The 18,326-nt window shown below is 42.4% G+C and overlaps 1 protein-coding gene across 2 annotated transcripts in view; it reads right to left on the reverse strand.

Moving 5' to 3' along the window:
- Positions 1-6,170: 6,170 nt before the first annotated feature.
- Positions 6,171-18,326, reverse strand: part of TTC1 (tetratricopeptide repeat domain 1) — a 32,746-nt gene continuing 20,590 nt past the window's right edge. Inside the window, exons 5-8 of one of the 2 annotated variants that reach the window (XM_006089058.3) lie at positions 16,942-16,978; positions 14,908-15,056; positions 11,909-11,963; positions 6,171-6,774 (exon numbers count right to left, since the gene is read on the reverse strand). In XM_006089058.3, the coding sequence (XP_006089120.1) occupies positions 6,641-6,774; positions 11,909-11,963; positions 14,908-15,056; positions 16,942-16,978 (375 nt within the window). In that variant the 3' untranslated portion in view covers positions 6,171-6,640. Of the gene's footprint in view, positions 6,775-9,018; positions 9,079-11,908; positions 11,964-14,907; positions 15,057-16,941; positions 16,979-18,326 lie in introns of those variants that run through there. The other variant, XM_023754074.1, reaches the window with a different exon arrangement.

The raw sequence follows: 18,326 nt of genomic DNA on the forward strand, positions 1-18,326 counted from the left end.
TCCCCTACCTCCATACCATGGTATCCACCTGATGGTGTCATGACGTGTGCCAGTATGTTTACAGACACAACTACCAGATACAGGGAATGAGGGATGCAACCCATGCATACACTTAGGATCTTATTCATGCCCTGGAATCGTGTGGACTGTACCAGCACCTTCCTGGGCATGGTGGGTATGTCACTGCAAATATGCACTGTGGCTAGAAGCTGTTTTACTGCTTTTATAGCTCATTTTTCTTTCAAGTAATGATGCCTCCCTCAGTAGTCAAATAGAGCATGCTGTGTTTTTAAAGCATACTTTTCTCTAGTGATGTGTCTTGCCAAATCTCTGCTTATTCACAATGAAATTTCATGGCCTAACAACACCTTTGCTTAGATGTCAAGAAGGTAATGAACCTGGGCTGAAAGAAGATACAACTCAGGAATACTGTGCCAGAGGAAGGAAGAGCTGGCCAAACACGGAGGCTAGGTTATTGTCCTTAAGAGTTAAGAACACTTCTGGGTTAGCCCTTTCATTATTCCCTCGTGAGGCATGTGAGTAGAAGCTTCTAACATTGGTGATATTAAGAGAAAGATGACATGGGTTCTAATCTTAGTTCTATCCAAGATCTTCCTGACAGAAGAACCAGGCCTGGCCGCACTGGCTAAAATGGGGTGCGGAAAAGAAGTGTCTCACTCAAGCCCTTCCTTTTCTCCTTAGCTAAGGCCCAAAACATGGGAGACAAGGGAATCTTTACTTGAGCGAAATATTCTACAATCTTGTGTTTTTGAATTCCAAGCTCAGCCCCTAACTCCTGTGGATCCTAAGTCAAAGCAGAAACCTGTGCTCTAAAGAAGATGAATGGGATCAGCAGCGTGAAGAAGTGGAGGGAGATGACTGTGTCCGGCCCCAGAAGAGCATAGCTGGCCTTTAGTAAGACAGAACCACCTTACAGAAGGCAGTGACGGACAATCCCTCACATGTTTAAATGCAGCTGCTTTCACATCTGTAGAAGACGGACTGGAAAAGCTTTTGCAGCAGCAGCTGAAGCTCCAGCCTTTATGCCAACTCCGCCAATGGCAGAACCCAATACAAGTGTTACACAGCCCTAGGAAGTTATCAGACCTTTCCTTCCAGTTGACTTTGCGAGGCAAATAGCATTCTATTTTGGGACCATCAAACCATTCCTACAAGTCTTGTCTACATCTGTCGTGATACCTGAGCATAGCAGCCCCAGTGCCCGATAGGAGTTCCCATTGAGATAGGCCATATTTTTCAGCAAGCCAGAAACTAGTAGCTGGGACTGAGTCATGGCCACAAATTGTTAGCTATGGGCTTCCTTGGCAGTGGGGCAGCAAGCCCTGCGTTTAGCTAAGGGGAAAGAAAATGTGAGCTTCCAGTTTCCCCTTGAGTGAAAGGAAAAAGAAGGTGGGCCGTCCTATTTCTAGTTCTGGCTGACAGAACCCGTGTGATGGAGCCTATTTCTAGATGGTGGATGTGAGGGTTGGAAAATTATAAGAAAATGGCATATTTTTGTTGTGGAATATTTCAGACACTTGTAGAGGTACAGCAGCATAACAAACTCTATGTACCCATCCCTAGTTTCAACCAGCTTGTAGCCAGGAAGACTGAAATTTCTGATGCTTTGAAATATGAGGGCAGCCTAGTCACTACTTTTCATAAACTAATTTTATAACTAGTTTGCCCCTTGAAGGGTTGTAAGCAGTTATTCTTAGGCTCTGTGGTTATTTTTTACCACAGCACTTGGGCTGGCTAGTAGCAAGTCATCCATTTCCCATTCTCAGTCTAGTGTTGGTTAAGGGCTGCTCTCCCCCAACACAGGAAGTGAATGGAAAATGATCGCTTCTCCTCTGTACAGCTTTAATTGTGCAGTTCCCTGAAGGAACAGGTTTTCTAGTCACTTCTGGTAGAACGTGCACACATTTCCTTTTTTAAAGGACCCAGATGACAGGAGGACAGCCTGTGACTTCTGTGGTGCAGAGGGGGCAGGCTGAAAGAGACAAGTTGCTCAAACTGCTCCAAGGAGGTTTTTCTAAGGTGGCAGATATGTACCAAGCACACAACATAGACCGATAGGAGTATTAGAGAAGTCAGGGGTGAATTAGGGAGTGAGAGAGAAGTGGTCACAGAAGGCAACATGAACAGCAGCCAGGCTGGCAGCCACCTTGGCTGCAGGTTCACAGGCTGCACCCACGAGACTGCTGGGGCTCTAGGCTTTCCCTTTATTTAAAGGGCAAGCTTAAGATAACAGGAAGTTTTGCTAAACCAGTTTATAAAAGACAAGATTTACAGATCTGCTTAGCTGGGGCATCAGAGCTGATATATCTTTAGTCAGGTTTACATTTAACACCTGCTGCTGGTTCCCCCAGGAAGCTAATCAAATAGTAAAATGCACTACAAAAGTCCAAGTCTGCTCTTCCTGATTCTGTCTGGATTTTAGCTTAAGAGCTGTTTGAAGCTGTTCAGCAATCGTCTAGAGGTCAACTCAGAGACCAGAGGCACACCACAAATAATCCCAGGCCTAGCAACATTTCCTGGGGGCTGTGCCCTACTTCAACTACACAAAATATTAGAAATACACTCGGCATTTATGAATTAAGCATTTGTGACTTAGACAATACCTGAGCCATCTGAGTGTCCAAGTGTGAGGGCTTGTCATTTTACTGAAGCGCAGATGTGGGCCCAGGGCTGCGATGTCCAAGTCGTTAGCTAGTAGGTTCGGCCACTCCCCAGACTCGCGTTTCCTCACCCAGTGTGACAGTCTCTTCCTATCAGCACAATAACTTGTAAAACCATAGGATATTGGGGGAGGGGTAATGGAGCCAGAGGATAGAAATAACCCAGATGAATTGCTTGTGATGCAAGGGAAACGCATGCAGAAGGTCGTTTCTAGAAGAGGCTGGATTTCAAGAATAGAATTTCGGTTCCAAGATGTGAAGAAAACTACAGAAACCACTAGCTGGTGTGAATTTATAGTAACAGTCCCAGTTTCCTGGGTAAGCCTTGTACAGAGGCTCCAGTGGATGGAAAAGCTGCTCATGTGAAAGTTGGAGAGGTGATTGAGAGACAGTGCGGACATATAGAGGACATGAGATTCAATGGAAATGTGATCTGGGAGAAAGTGGGGAAGCTGACGACACTAGAGGACAAGTTGGAGATTTTTGAAAGTCCCAAGACAAATCCTCACAAATATCGAAGATGCAAAATTGAAAATTTAAAATCAGAAGACATGCTTACAAGCCAGGTTGAACATTTCAGTATCTGAGGACATTCTACATGGCTACACGGGATGGGGCGCACCTGATTTTAAGGGGCTTTCTTTACAAACTCTTCTTTTTTAAAGTTCTTTATTGCTTAAAGTATTACATGAGTCTCTTGTTTTCCCCCCATTGACCTCTCCCCCCGCCACCCTCACCCCCACTACTGTCTGTGTCCATGGGTTTCACTCATATGCACGCATACAAGTTAAGCTGCGATTACTGAATTCACTATTGAGAAATCCTAGCTGAGCCCTCCAAAGTGGTCAGAACTGCACACCTATGCATACAAAAAACTGCAGAAACTGAACACTGGAACCCAAGACAAGGGCCTGACGAGGTGAAGACAACAGGTTGTCTTTCATTGCCTCCCACCACATTCTTTGGGAGGTGAGAAGTAGCACATAAACCTAAGCTGACATTTGAATCACTTGCTGGATCTTAATATTTTGAGAAAAGCTAGTTGCTACTTATCTTGAGATAACATACTGGTTAGCAGCAAAGGAGACATTTTAAAACACAGGTACTAAATAAAGAGCACAGAATCTGAACACTCGGATAGTGATAGTTCACATCGAGACCACTTATTGAGCAATGTCCTTTCAGACTAATTTACTAAGTTTCTAGTAGAGCAGCAGTGCTATTTTGAATGTAAATATGGCCCTTACCTTCTAGGACAGCCGTGGGCAAACTACAGCCTGTTTGAAATGAATAAAACTGAAAAAAAAAAAAAAGACCGTACCCTTTTATGTAATGATGTTTACTTTGAATTTATATTAGTTCACACAAACACTCCATCCATGCTTTTGTTCCGGCCCTCCGGTCCAGTTTAAGAACCCATTGTGGCCCTCGAGTCAAAAAGTTTGCCCATCCCTGTTCTAGGAGCTCTTGGTCTATTCATGGAGGCAGATAGGTTAAAAAAACAAAGTATGTCTTTGAGCCTTCAAAAATACTCTAGAACAGTGGTTCTCAACTTTCCTAATGCCACGACCCTTCAATACCTCATGTTGTGGTGACCCCCAACAATAAAATTATTTTCGTTGCTACTTCATAACTAATTTTGCTACTGTTATGAATTGTAATGTAAATATCTGATATGCTATTTGTGTTTTCCAATGGTCGCGACCCACAGGTTGAGAACCACTGCTCTAGAAGGAGATCCAAAATTATTTTGATCCTTTGCAACAGCATTGGAATAATACATACAATGTCACAGTATGATTACTGTAAACTTTGGCATACTTGTTTTGGTTGGAGGAAGGCATCACTGAACTTTAAATCATACTTTAGCAGCAGAAGGCAAACAGGCTACCTTCCTTCCACTAATATCTACTTTTCAACAGTTTAAAGGTTCTTCTATTGTCAAATGTTTTCAAAATGTTTGAATCTACCTTTTCCCCCCAGATTTTGGAAGTAGAGAAATAACAGTGGTACATAAAAACTTCTAGGATTAAGCAAACTTCATTTCTTGCCATATACATTACTTGGCCCACTCACTAGAGGCATTTAATGTGGGCCTTGTTTGGTATCCTGTATGATTTCAGGAGCGCGCGCGCGCGTGTGTGTGTGTGTGTGTGTGTGTGTGTGTGTGTGTGTGTGTGTGTGGCGGCTAAAAAGCAACACCTCTACACCCTGCAGGAATGGTAGTGTCTTCACCAGGGCTGTTTCTAGGCAAACAAGATTCCTATTCCTTGGAGCTCAGCTAGTCCTTCAGGAATCTCAGTCCCAACCTTTGCTTAGTCTCAGCCATTGAACTCAAGTCAAATCTAAGCAAAATATAGTCCATAATATTTTCATAGTAATATTAAGGGATTATCTGCTTTTTTTCACCATCATTCTGTCATGAGCATGCAGAATTTTCTAGACTACATGATGTGATACTGTGACAATGAGAATCTTCTATCAAGCCTCTTGTTTAAGAGATTTGCAAATATGTAGAATGTCACTCATTAAAATGTGTTTTGATTTGGAAGACCTTTTTCTAGAAATTTTTATATTAACATGAAATGTGTTTACTTTTAAAGAATTGACTAAATATTTAAGAAATTTGTTTTAATTCTAACGTACATATCAACAGAATACTCTTTAAATGTTTTGGAGTGGGAAGGGGTCTGAGCACGACTCCAGCCCGACATGGACGCGCAAGAAGCACTTGTCACTGATGCTGCACCACCCAGTTTTATGTTTCTGTACATGCGCAGGATTTCTCACACCTTTGGGGGAAAATTTACCATAAAAGAATAAAAAAAATAGCAATATTCTTTCTCCCTCTCCCCTAGTAAATTCTGTGGAGAATTTCTTTTCAATCTGGGAGATAAGCTTAGCAAATCAAAGTCAATACTGCGCATAATTCCACTATCCACAAAGCAACAGCCTAAAGGGCTTTGAGAAGAGATCAAAGAACCAGCACAATCCTTAACATGTTACTTAAGTTATGCATGTACTTCATTTCTGAGATGAAGCATGGCACTGCCTTTGTCACAAACCAGTAAAACTGGAAGCTTTTCACCAGCATCAACTAATGAATAAAAAAACCCCAAATAAACACCTACCTTTGAAACCTCTGGGTTCACGTAGTCTAAAAGAATATTTTATTCTGGGATTCACATATCACCATTCCTGAATGAAGCTATTTTAAGTTGAAAATAAGAGATGCTTGGTCAAAAAAAAAAAAAAAAGATTTCATAATATCTGGAAACCTGGGGAGGGCCAAAGCTTGAGGTGGTTTCTGAAGTCAAGTACAGGGTAGAATGGTCAACTCTTTCAAGGTCATCCTCAAGGTGGTAACTAAAACTTCGGGCAAATCTGTGGAGTCCAGTAACAATGACATTGCCTGAACACTGCTCCCAGAGCCAGAGAAGCCTTCTGCTTCAGCTGTCATGGGGACAAAATTCACAGGCTCAGACTGTCACAGAAAGCATTTATTACCACAGAGGAAATCGGGAGCCCACGCCTGGCAGCCTGGGCAGTGCGTGTGATTGGGAGAGGGGGCAGTAGGCAGGACCCCATCAGTCATGTCTGAGCAGTCTCTGACCAGCAGGTTTGCTGGGTCCAGGAGAGCTGGCGTCTGGGCTTGTATGTTTGTATGGCTCAGGAGGTCAGCCTTAACAGGCTCCTCCTGGACAAAACAAAGGACAGCCAGAACCAGGGACAAGAGCTGCACAGACACCAACTTAAAATGGAAATCAGATTAGGTTCATTACATCAGGACGTACATTTCACCCTGATCACAAAACACAAGGAAGGGTGCACTGGACTCTACTGGATGGCCTTTGAGATAAGATGCTTTTAGAACGTAAACATTGGCAGGGCCTTTCCCCTTGCTACCAGCAAGCAGCACACAATTTACTAGCCAGCTTTACAAGTTACTGTTATCTCTGTTATCTGTTATTATTTGGGTTTTGAACAAAATTGATGGAGTAGGAGCCAGTAGAGGAATCCTGTTTGATCTGGAAATTTTCTGTGGAGAGTCCAAAAGGTCGGAGAACCAAGTTCCCAAGATCTTTTAGTTTACCTGCAATGTAAAAGCAAAAACGCAAATAAATATGGGGAATGAACAGAAGCAGGAAGACCCCCATTGAGCTTGCCTTACTATCCGATTACAAAATATAAAGAGCATCTCTTGGTAGTTACAGAAACTCCTGCTTTTAAATGATGAGGCCTCAGTCCCCAACTCCCCCTCTGGAGTGCAGTCACTTCGATGCCATCCACCCTGGAACCTGTGTGTACATGAGCGGGAGGGAACCCAGCTGGCTCCTAGGAGAGCAAAACTTCCTGTCCAAACTGGCCAGACCCACCAAAGGACATAGACCAGTGGTTCTCAACCTTCCTAATGCCGCGACCCTTTAATGCAGTTCCTCATGTTGTGGTGACCCCCAACCATAAAATTATTTTCGTTGCTACTTCATAACTGTAATTTTGCTACTGTTATGAATCAATGTAAATATCTGATATGCAGGATGTATTTTCATTGTTACAAATTGAACATAATTAAAGCATAGTGATTAATCACAAAAACAATATGTAATTATATATGTGTTTTCCGATGGTCTTAGGCGACCCCTGTGAAAGGGTCGTTCGACCCCCAAAGGGGTCCAGACTTTCAGGTTGAGAACCGCTGTCATAGACTCTGGGGTGAGTGGTGGCCGAATCACCTGCTGCTCCCGGGTAAACAAGGGCACCCTGCCAATCCCCACTGCCTGGCGGTGGGACACAGGCCTCTCCATGTCTGTTCTCTAAGAAACAGCAGCAGCCACCTGCTGAGTCTAATTCCACTTAGCAGATTTCTACTGAACCTGATTTCAAATTTAAGAGCCTCCTACTTTTCAACATAAAGCCTCAACTTCCACACCAAACTCATCACTCTCGGGGAAGGGGTGATCTCGTTCATTTGCACAAGCCTGTCAACCTCAATAGTCCAGCCTTCTCTCCCCAAGTTTCAGGCTTTAACTACCGGCGACTTCCTGTCCTAAAGCCAGAACTGAGACACATGGTGTAACCAAGGGATTTTATGCTGATTCTATATACAAGGAAGTCATGGAGCTTGTATGTCAATAGTTGAGGGAGTTTCTAGAACATTTGAGAGATTCTTAGGGATTTATGGGGCAAAGGGATGGAATATTTGAAACCAGGAGTGTTTTGGAAAATATTGGCTAGGATGAGTGAGAAAGCAGTTTCAATCCTTTCTAAAACTGTTCTTAATTTTTCTTGCAGGTCTGCTTCCAATGGAGATGAGAATGGGGGTAAAAGGGAAAGAAACCCCAATCACCAGAGGTACAGGGTCCTCCCACCTTATCCCTGTTAGCAGCTTTGTCCCTCTGAGGCCTCCCATCTTGAAGTAAAGCCCAGGTAAAGAACATGAAGATGTCTGCCCTTCAAATGTCCAGGCCTGCACTAATATCTCATGGAAAGAACTTTTGGTTTCATTCTAAGATTTATCCCTCTGAAGCTCACCACATTCTGAGAAAGCTCCAGGAACGCAGGGCAACCATTCTCCAGGCAGGCTTCCCAAACATAAACCTGGAACGCATGCTCAGTGCTTCTCTTTAAGGAGCATCACTGGCGTAGAACTTGTCCCTGCACACAGGGGGTAGCACAGAGCATGGTCTTGGTAGAGGAATGCAGGAATGGGGGACCACAGCAAGCAGAGACAAGATGGGGCATCCTCAGGAAAGTGTCACCCAGAACTTTGGCAGTCTGTCTTGGCGTTGAGGAGAGGGAGGAAATGAATATTTTAAGAAGCCCAATAAAATGTCCCTGCTGGCATAATCTGTGGCTCCTCTGACACAGCGAGTGAGCATGCATCTTGAGAGTGCCAAGAGGGCAATTTCATTTGGAGGAACCCCTGTCCAGAGCCACTACCTGGGTGGAGGGTTCATTGCAGGCCCCTCCCCAGGTAGGCAGGAGTGAGCAGTGTGTCCAATGGGCGGAAAGGGAGGGGGGAGGGTGCATGGCATCAGGTTTAGGTTCCCACAAGCCAGGCCCAGCGTCTATGGTTCTTGTGTCATAGGGAAGGCCACTGATGGTTAAGTACTGAGCTTTTGGGGTTGTTAGTGCTGTGACCAGAAGAGGAGAGCCTGGAGGGGGCTGACAGAAAGGCAGTGCCACATTGTGGGAAAGAGGCCATTTATTCACTGACCAAACATCTGAATGTCTACGATGTTGGGTATAGCAACTCAGAAATCAGAGGGAGCCAGTCGAACCTAAGGGAACAGCGAAAAACTTTCTGGTTGGACCAACAAGTTTCTAGCATCTGAAAAGTTCACCTTTTGCTGTTTAAGATGATGGCAGAGAAGCACCTTCAGTAACGATCATCCTCCTAAAGAGATGCACAATCACACACATGAGTTTTCCTGCTCTTTAAGAGTCAGGTTGGACACTCAGACAAAAAGCAGCTTCCTTGTGCCTAAGACAAGCTCATTCGCCTGTATGTGCCACACTTTTCATTGGTGGCCAAATTCCACCCCCACCCCGCCATCCGGGCAGTAATCAATAAGGTTTCCCTATTCCCCCTGTAGCCAATCTGGCACCATCACTCAGCCTGACTTTGGGGAGCTCTGTCCAGGACACCTATTTCCACCTCATCACATCACTGACCACATGCCTGAGATCCTTCAAACCTCAGATTCCCTGGCTTTCGTGGCCATGAGGTTAATCTTTCCAGAGAAAAGGACAAAAGCAAACACTCCCATTGTGACCACTTTCCTCAAATATGAAGCCAATCGGATCATCCTGTGCTCAGCAAGGACTGTGGCACTGGGGCTGAGGCCACCTGGGTCCCCACTCCTGTTCTGATGACATTTATAAATGACAGGCTAGGAAGGGAGGGAAGAGTATGTGTTACCCATTCCGAATTTCAATCAGGATTTTTCCCCCTAAGGAGGGGGGTATATAAGTCTTCTTTCTAACAAAAGAAAGTCAAGTTAGAGAGAGAAAAGAAAAACCTGAATAAAAGCTCATTTTGTTCAATAACCACATAACTTCCTACACCAAGCAGTTTTTAAAATCTTTAACTACCAGTGCTCCAGCAGAAGCTATCATTCCCACAGAAACTCGCACAAAAAATCATGCAAGTCCATGGCAAAAGCTTGCTCCCCTTCTAAGGAAGTGACATTATTTTGCACTCAGAATGACCACCCTCCAAGGCTCTCACGGCACACGGACCACAGCCACGCCACCCGTGACAAGGAGGGGAGAACACCCAGAAAGCTCTTGTGGGGCTGAGTCCATGCAGAGTGACTTCTCTCCTCCACACTCCCCGATGGCAGGTAACACCCACAAGCAATACTTTGTTCATGACCCTTATATTCATTAAGAAAAAAGAGTCCAGCTATTAATACTATTCATGTGTAACAACACACCAGTTATTACTTACCAAGCAACTTAAATTGTTTAAGTCGGATGGGAGATTTCATTACCGAAGCAACTGAAGGAATTAATTCAACTTGAATATTTCATATGGAGGGAACAATATAAGTAAAATCCAAAGCCATAAAGATAGGGTTCATTAGAATTTACAGTGACGGGGACAGATGGAAGTTTTGATCCCAGCTGCCATTGACGACACAATCAGGCTCAGTTTGCACTCATTCCTTCACGGTTTTGCACAAAGCCTGGAGAGCACTGCCTAGTTGCCTTTCCCATATCCACTGTGGTCATCCATAAAGCCATCTCTTTCAGCAGGAAGTCTAGCTCAACTAAATGCACTTACTTTTTTTTTTTTTTTTTGGCTAAAATAAAGCATCACTGTTAGGAGAGAAACACTCTTTTTTGACAAAAGAGTATCTCCAAAATAATTTTTCTGCTCAAACATGGTGTAAAGTTTAATTAAATAAGTAAATTAGAGAAAGCCTTTTGGGGAGAAACAGGGGAAGGCTCTAGAAACTGCCAGTCTGAAGCAGCTCTCCCTGGAGCCTGCGTCCAGCCAGCAGGGCCGGAGGGCTGTGGCTCGCCTAGCCCATGGTTGGCAAACTGCAGCTCTCGAGCCACATGCGGCTCTTTGGCCCCTTGAGTGTGGCTCTTCCTAAGCCTTAGGAGTACCCTAATTAAGTTAATAACAATGTACCTACTTATATAGTTTAAGTTTAAAAAATTTGGCTCTCAAAAGAAATTTCAACCGTTGTACTGTTGATATTTGGCTCTGTTGACAAAATACCACGTGCGGGCATGCACGTACAGTGCGATTGAAACTTCATGGCCCATGTGCAGAAGTCGGTATTTTGTGGAAGAGCCACACTCAAGGGGCCAAAGAGCCGCATGTGGCTTGCGAGCCACGGTTTGCCAAGCCGCAGTTTGCCGACCACTGGCCTAGGCTAATGGGCTCTTCTCAATCAGCTCTCCTGTCAGAGTGAACCGTGGGGAAATTTGTTCTCATTCTCTGGATCCCAACACTTACAGCTCATAAAAGGCCAGGCTCAATTTATTATAAAAGATTTTTCCTTTAGGCACATGTGACTGCATTATATTAAATATAAGTCATGTGACAGATTTAGAAAATATTCGTAAGGAAGATCCTATACTCGATCTTGAGTAGGGAAACATCAGGTTATAAGCAGAATATGCTGGGCAGACTGTTCATGAGAGGGCTTCTCCGATTCCAACTATAAATCTGGCAAACAAGAGAACTAACTAAAACATGGATCAAAAGAATCTATTTGCCCTACCCTCCACTCACAGCCTTTTCCCCACATCCCCGTTTACTCCTAATCCCTGTCTTCTCACGTACATTTCCTCAGAGACTCAGTGCATTTTCAAAACAAATTCCCTCGATTCTGCCATGGTATTGGCTGGTAGTGACTGCATCCTAATGAATTTAAAGCCTTAAGCTGTTTACTCAGTGAAGAAACTCAACTGTTTTCATGATACTCATGATCTGAAATACAGGTTGGTGGTATCCCAGGTTGGGAACTGTGTTTGCATTCTTATAGGCAGGGAAATTTTCAAGAAAAATAAACAGCAGTTTGGGTTCTGAAAAGCTGACACCCTCTGTAAACCACAGTGCTCCTCCTGGAGTGAAAACAGCTAAGAGCTCACTAGCCCCACGGAACTGAAATTAAAGGCCCAGAGGTTGTTTCAAACTGTGGTGCTGTCCCTGGGACCCACACTTCCCAGATCCTTATGGTCAAGAGAAATAAGGGAAGCAAACTTACCTAACATCTCTTCCTTCAGTCTTTCATTTCGTTCTTCAATTTGCTTAGGTAATCTCTGAGGGAAAAGAGGAGAAACCGGGATTGGTAAAAAATCCCTCAGCTTTATTTTGAATTTGAGAAACATTAAAAACAAATGTGAATGTGAGATAAGGTAAAGTGAAGATATGTGATATTAAATAAAAAAGCAAGTCTTTGTTTGTGGGTGAGCCACACGAAGATAGGAGTTTTGTTTGGTTCACTGCTCTATGTTCAGTTCTTGGCAACAGTGGCCCAAGGAAAACCTCAATAAAGATGTGACCAAATATATACACAAAAAAATGTCTGAAAGGATACCTACCAGAATTTTACAATGGTATGGATACTTAGGTGGTGGAATTATGGGTGATATTTTAAATATTTTTGCTCATTTATATATTTTTTACCTTGAAGTCCTTTCTTTAAAGAATCTAATTTACTGAGAAAGAATCGGATCGATAATGGATGTTTTTCAACCTTGGCACTATTGGCATTTTGGACCAAGACATTCTTTGTTATGGGGTTGTCTTGTGCACTGTAGGATGTTGAGAGCAACCCTGGTCTCTACCCACTTAAGACGTCAATAGTACCATTCCAGTCATGACAATGTCTCTAGACACTGCCAAACGTCCCTGGGAACCAGATCATTCCTAACTGAGAACCACTGATCTAGATTAGAGTCTCCTCTGGTCCCTTTTAGCTCTGTAATTGGCCCCAAGTACTCTGGGATTCCAGTAATAACTCTATTATAAGAATTAAAATAAATTATTTATACATATAAAAACTAGCATAAAAGGCTTCCTTTCACAGAAGGCTTAAAACTAATATGACAAGGATAAAGGCTACCAAGAATTTGGCCAAGGTTTTAAGTATTCCGTTTCATCATGTCAAAGTTAGTTGATCTTACCACCATTCAGAGATATGTTAAAAGTCAAATAAAGAATTAAAACTGGTTTCAAATTGCTTATGTATTTTAATTATCCAAACCAGGCTGTCTCCCATTACTCCATTTCTAGATAAATAAGAGATCTGTTATTATGGAAGGAAGTATGTATAAAAACAGAGCAAACCACCTAGGATATTAATGCGAAAAGATCAGTCAACACTTCTCAGGTTTGCTCGGTAGAATAATCGTTCCAAGAGATAAGTGAGAAATCCTGCAGAGCTGGGCAGACAGGAAATAGAAACAAGTGAAGGAATCGGCAGAAGGCAGTATGGAGCATGTGGCCAGCAGTGGGATGGGAGAGCTCTAGCCAGATGGTGCATGCAGGAGTTCAAGAAGAACCCTGTATGTCCACATCTTCCAATTTTTAAAAAATATATTTTTATTGATTTCAGAGAGGAAGGGAAAGGGAGAGAGAGAAACATCAATGATGAGAGAGAATCAATGATCGGCTGCCTCCTGCACGCCCCCCACTGGGGATCGAGCCCACACCCCAGGCATGTGCCCTGACAGGGAATGGAACTATGACCTCCTGGTTCATAGGTCGACACTCAACCACTGAGCCACACTGGCCAGGCCTTCCTATTTATTTTCAAGAAGAGTATGCTTTGATTTTTATCTAGTCAAATCTTCCCATTTTTCAATGTTGACAAGTGGCCTCAATTAAAAAAAGAAACAAAAAGCTGGCTCAAACAAAACATGTCTGTAGATCCCCACCTCCTGTCTGCTGGCCCATGCTCTCCCAGGTGGGGCTCAAGACAGGCCTCTCCACCCGAACGGCTCTCTGCAGAGGGTGGCAGTGAAGAGAGCTGTTTAGTTAAAACCAGGTTTCTCAAATTGATTTGAACACCATTATTATGGGGTAATATCATATGCACATCCAATTCAGTAGTACATCCTTTAGAATATATGCTGCTCTATGCATTAGGGACAATCACAGAGTGGTTTTAAAGGTAAAGTACAAACCTGAAGTTGTTTTTAAAGTGGGGAAGCAGTAACATTTAGCTAATTTACAACTGACATGAAAATATTATAACATCTAGCCCAGCTGGCATGGCTCAGTGATTGAGTGTTGACCTATGAACCAGGAAGTCAAGGTTTGATTCCTGGTCAGGAAACCTGCGGGCTCGATCCCCAGTGTGGGTCATGCAGAAGGCAGCCGATCAATGATTCTTTCTCACCATTGATGTTTCTATCTCTCTCCCTTCCTCTCTGAAATCAATAAAAATATATTTTAAAAAAATTATAACATCTAGAAGCAAAAGGAATGCAGTGTCGGGGATAAGATTAGAAGTCATTTTAAGAAAGACAAGAAGGTTAGTTTAGGATAGCGGTTCTCAACCTGAAGGTCTGGACCCCTTTGGGGGTCGAACGACCCTTTCACAGGGGTTGCCTAAGACCATCGGAAAACACATATATAATTACATATTGTTTTTGTGATTAATCACTATGCTTTAATTATGTTCAATTTGTAACAATGAAAATACATCCTGCATATCAGATATTTATATTATGATTCATAACAGTAGCAAAATTATAGTTATGAAGTAGCAACGAAAATAATTTTATGGTTGGGGGTCACCACAACATGAGGAACTGTATTAAAGGGTCACAGCATTAGGAAGGTTGAGAACCACTGGTTTAGGATCTGTTCAATTGCAAATGTGTTAGGCCTATGACAATAAGTAGAAACTTGGTGACTGAATAAGAAAAAGGATGACAGGAAACCAGACATTCCTTACCTACAACACCAAGCCTCACTTTGGTCTGAACTGTACTACAGTGCACAAGACTGTCCTAGTCCAACAATGAAGTAAGATTTCTGTCTGCCCTAGAGACGAAAGGTTTATACAGGTAACACACTGAGAATGGAGTTTAAATGGTTAATGGTGAGTCTCTGGCTACCACTTTCAAGTTCTGTTGCCCATATATTGTGATAGGCTCCTCAAAAGTATAGAAACGGAATGCAGTTGTGTCCCAAGGATGTTTTAAGACTCACTGAGTAGCAACACAAGGAAAAGAAGAAAAGAATGAGGTTTACCATACAAGCTTCCCTGGCTTGGTGCACTGATGGGTCTTTTTCTAGAATGGACTTGTAGTCTTCCAGGGCTTCATCGAGCTTGTCGGTGCTCTCATATAGCTCCGCTCTCCTCAGCAGGGCCCTGATGTAACTGGGGTTGAGCTGAATGGCTGTAAAAGGAGAAGAGGTCATTGTTACCATGAAGGAAAAGGGCCTATACATACTCGGCCATATCAAGTTTCTTAACCCTTTGTACGGCATAAGAGTCTATAGACACAAGTAGGATGGTTTCTGTTTTGGACATGTGGCAATTAACTGGTTAATCAACCATCATTCAGGGTCTAAAGCAGCGGTTCTCAACCTGTGGGTCGCGACCATCGGAAAACACAGAGCATATCAGATATTTACATTACGATTCATAACAGTAGCAAAATTACAGTTATGAAGTAGCAACGAAAATAATTTTATGGTTGGGGGTCACCACAACATGAGGAACTGTATTAAAGGGTCGCGGCATTAGGAAGGTTGAGAACCACTGGAAAGGAAGAGCCATTTGTCCAAGGCTATACCTGGGGCCAGCAAGCTTTTTCTGGAAAGGGCAAGACTAAAGATTTCAGGCTTTGCAGGACAGTCTGTCACAACTACTCAACTCTGCTATTGTAGCATGAAGCAACCAGACAGTGCCTGAGCAAACAAGGCTGGAATGTTCCCATAAACCTTTACTTACGCTGAGATTCGACCTTCATATAATTCTCATGTGTCACAAAATATTATTTCTCATGGATATTGGTTTAACCAAATCCAAACACAAATCTGGAAAACACTGTCTTCCCCTTCCTCTCATTTTCCTGACATGGCTCCTCCTCTTTGGTCCGCAGCTGGAAATGACTGTTGTCCAGTGTATCCCCTGCTAACCAAGCTTACAAGGCATTTTCTCATCATTTGGTTACAGAGAAAGGAACTCTGAAAATCAGCAGTTTGTTCCTAATTTAAATTTTTCAAAGCCACATATCACACTCAGATTAAGGTTAAATTCCTTCTTCCAAACAAAACTACATTCAGAATTAGTTCCAGCCCAAGACAGTAATAGATCAGAAGTAGTTAGCTACATTCTAATGTAGCATAGTTTAATTCAGATACTAAAAAGAAATACAAAATACAAAGAAAAGAAAGCCCCAGTAGAGAAGATGATGAATTAATGTAAAGAAAAAAAAAAAAACCAGAAGAGAGAACTCATGCTTACTATGAGAGTTGGACTAGACAGCATAAGGTTCTTTCTAACCCTATGGTTTTCTCAAAGAAATTATTATCTAAAGAGAGGAAAACAAACAAAAATATAAATTATGAAGAGTAATAATTAGCTAGTAAACCCCATGAGTAGTAAGATGCAAGGGAAAGTGATTATGTATATTCTCCATACCAAGCTGGTTAGAAAGGTAAGAAAAACGCCCGTCAAAAATTTTTTGAAAACAAAACAATAGTGATCCTAAGTCTAGGTGTCTCTAAGTTGGTGGGATGGAAAGAACCTGATAGAACTCAGATAAAAAGTGGCAAAGTCTTGATTCAGTGTGTGGAACCTGAAAGGGTAATCAAAATGATGGCAAGTAGGTTTAGAAGAATTATTACATCTGAAGAGTACCAATTCCCGACAGAAACTGCCCCTTACTCCCCCAGCCTCCAAACACACAGATCCAGATGCCCTGGTAGCAGCTAAGATCTTCCGTTTCAATTTCAAAGTAAAGTAATTTGGACACTATAGGACGTAAATTCTGTTCCAGCAGATTCTGCTGCCAAGGTAGCTCTGAATTTTTCTTCACGTATTTATTTATAAGCCAAGATAAACGGACTCAACTATCCATTCAAGAGCACACTTACACTACGGTGACTACAACATAATACCGCCGAGAAGGGCTAAACCACAAAGCTGCTTCTTTAAAGGCCTCAGAGGAAGGGGGCAAGGTACAGGTGCACACCCAACCCAGAGCCTCTCTCTCTGCTGGGCTAGCTGAGGTGAGGCTCTTAATGTTAACAGGTAACAAGACCAAAAAGTTGTACCTTTGCTGCAGTCACTGATGGCCATCTCTTTCTTGTCCTAAAAGGAAATATAACATTAATACGTGTCACCCTGGTTCTGTCTTAATAGTCCAAAGGCTCAATGAAAAAGCTGATCATTAATAACTGCTTATGGGGATGCAGAATGCTCTTCAAAGAAAGCACACAAAAACATGCAACTTACTTCCAAACTAAAGTTCAAATATGGTGACTTGAAAGTCTTCTGCTAACAAAATATTCAAGTAGCTTCTTCCTAAATATCTTAAAGACTGTTGTCATGGATCTATTTGATTTGCACAATGCTTTATGTCAAAATGCTGATACTGAGAAAACTTTGTGATCAATAAACAGGGCAATGACTAAAATATGGATAACTGAATTAATAACCCTCTTCTTTGGCTAGCTGACTCAAGGTAGGATCTTCTAGAAAGTATACAAATGGTATGTCTACAATAACACAGTGTGGCTTGTCATGCAGTCTCAGTTAAAACCTCAACGTATCCACTGATGAAACAAAGATACACGACAACCTACCAAATGAGACCCCTCGCTGATTGAGATGCTGAATCGAGAAGCATGGCACAGCGGACAGAAGACCAATGTCGAATGAACCTGACTCTTGTTCCAGCTCTGACACCAACCTGCTGTTTAACTCCCCAGTTCTAAAGTATCTATTTCCCCCAATTAGTATTCTATAATATTACAGAAATGTTAGTTCAAATAAATGTTCAACAATTCTGTAATAGTTACTGTAGCAAATACTAAATATTTTGTAGACTATTTTAGAGCAATGTCTACCAAATTGAATTTTAGGATTTAATTAAAAACAGTTCCAGGATGGGGAGTGAAGGCTGAATGGGTGCAGGGTGTCCTTCTGGGGTCATGAAAAAGTTCTGGTACCAGATGGTGATAGTTGCATAACATTTATCAATGTATTTAATGGAACTAAACTGTATGCTTTAAAAAGGTTAAAACGGTCAATTTTTAAAAATATATATATTTTTATTGATTTCGGAGAGGAAGGGAGGAGGGAGAGATAGAAACATCGATGAGAGAGAATCATTGATCAGTTGCCTCCTGCATGCCCCCTACTGGGGATCGAGCCCACAATCTGGGCATGTGCCCGTGACCAGAATCGAATGCAGAACCCCTAAGTTAGCAAGCCGATGCTCTATCCACTGAGCTAAACCAGCTAGGGCTAAAACAGTCAATTTTTTGTCAGGTGCCTTTTACCCACAATAAACACAGAAGGTTCCAGAGTCATCTGGAAAACAATGCATTATATCTCTTCCAATGTTCACAGCAATTCACATATTAAAAGTTCAAAGAAGTCTTGTAGTAAAGAAATCTGTGTAACTTTGTATAAGTCAGGATTTCCCCAATATATT

The sequence above is a fragment of the Myotis lucifugus genome, unplaced genomic scaffold (genome assembly GCF_000147115.1).
Source record: "Myotis lucifugus unplaced genomic scaffold, Myoluc2.0 scaffold_56, whole genome shotgun sequence".
Lineage (NCBI taxonomy): Eukaryota > Metazoa > Chordata > Mammalia > Chiroptera > Vespertilionidae > Myotis > Myotis lucifugus.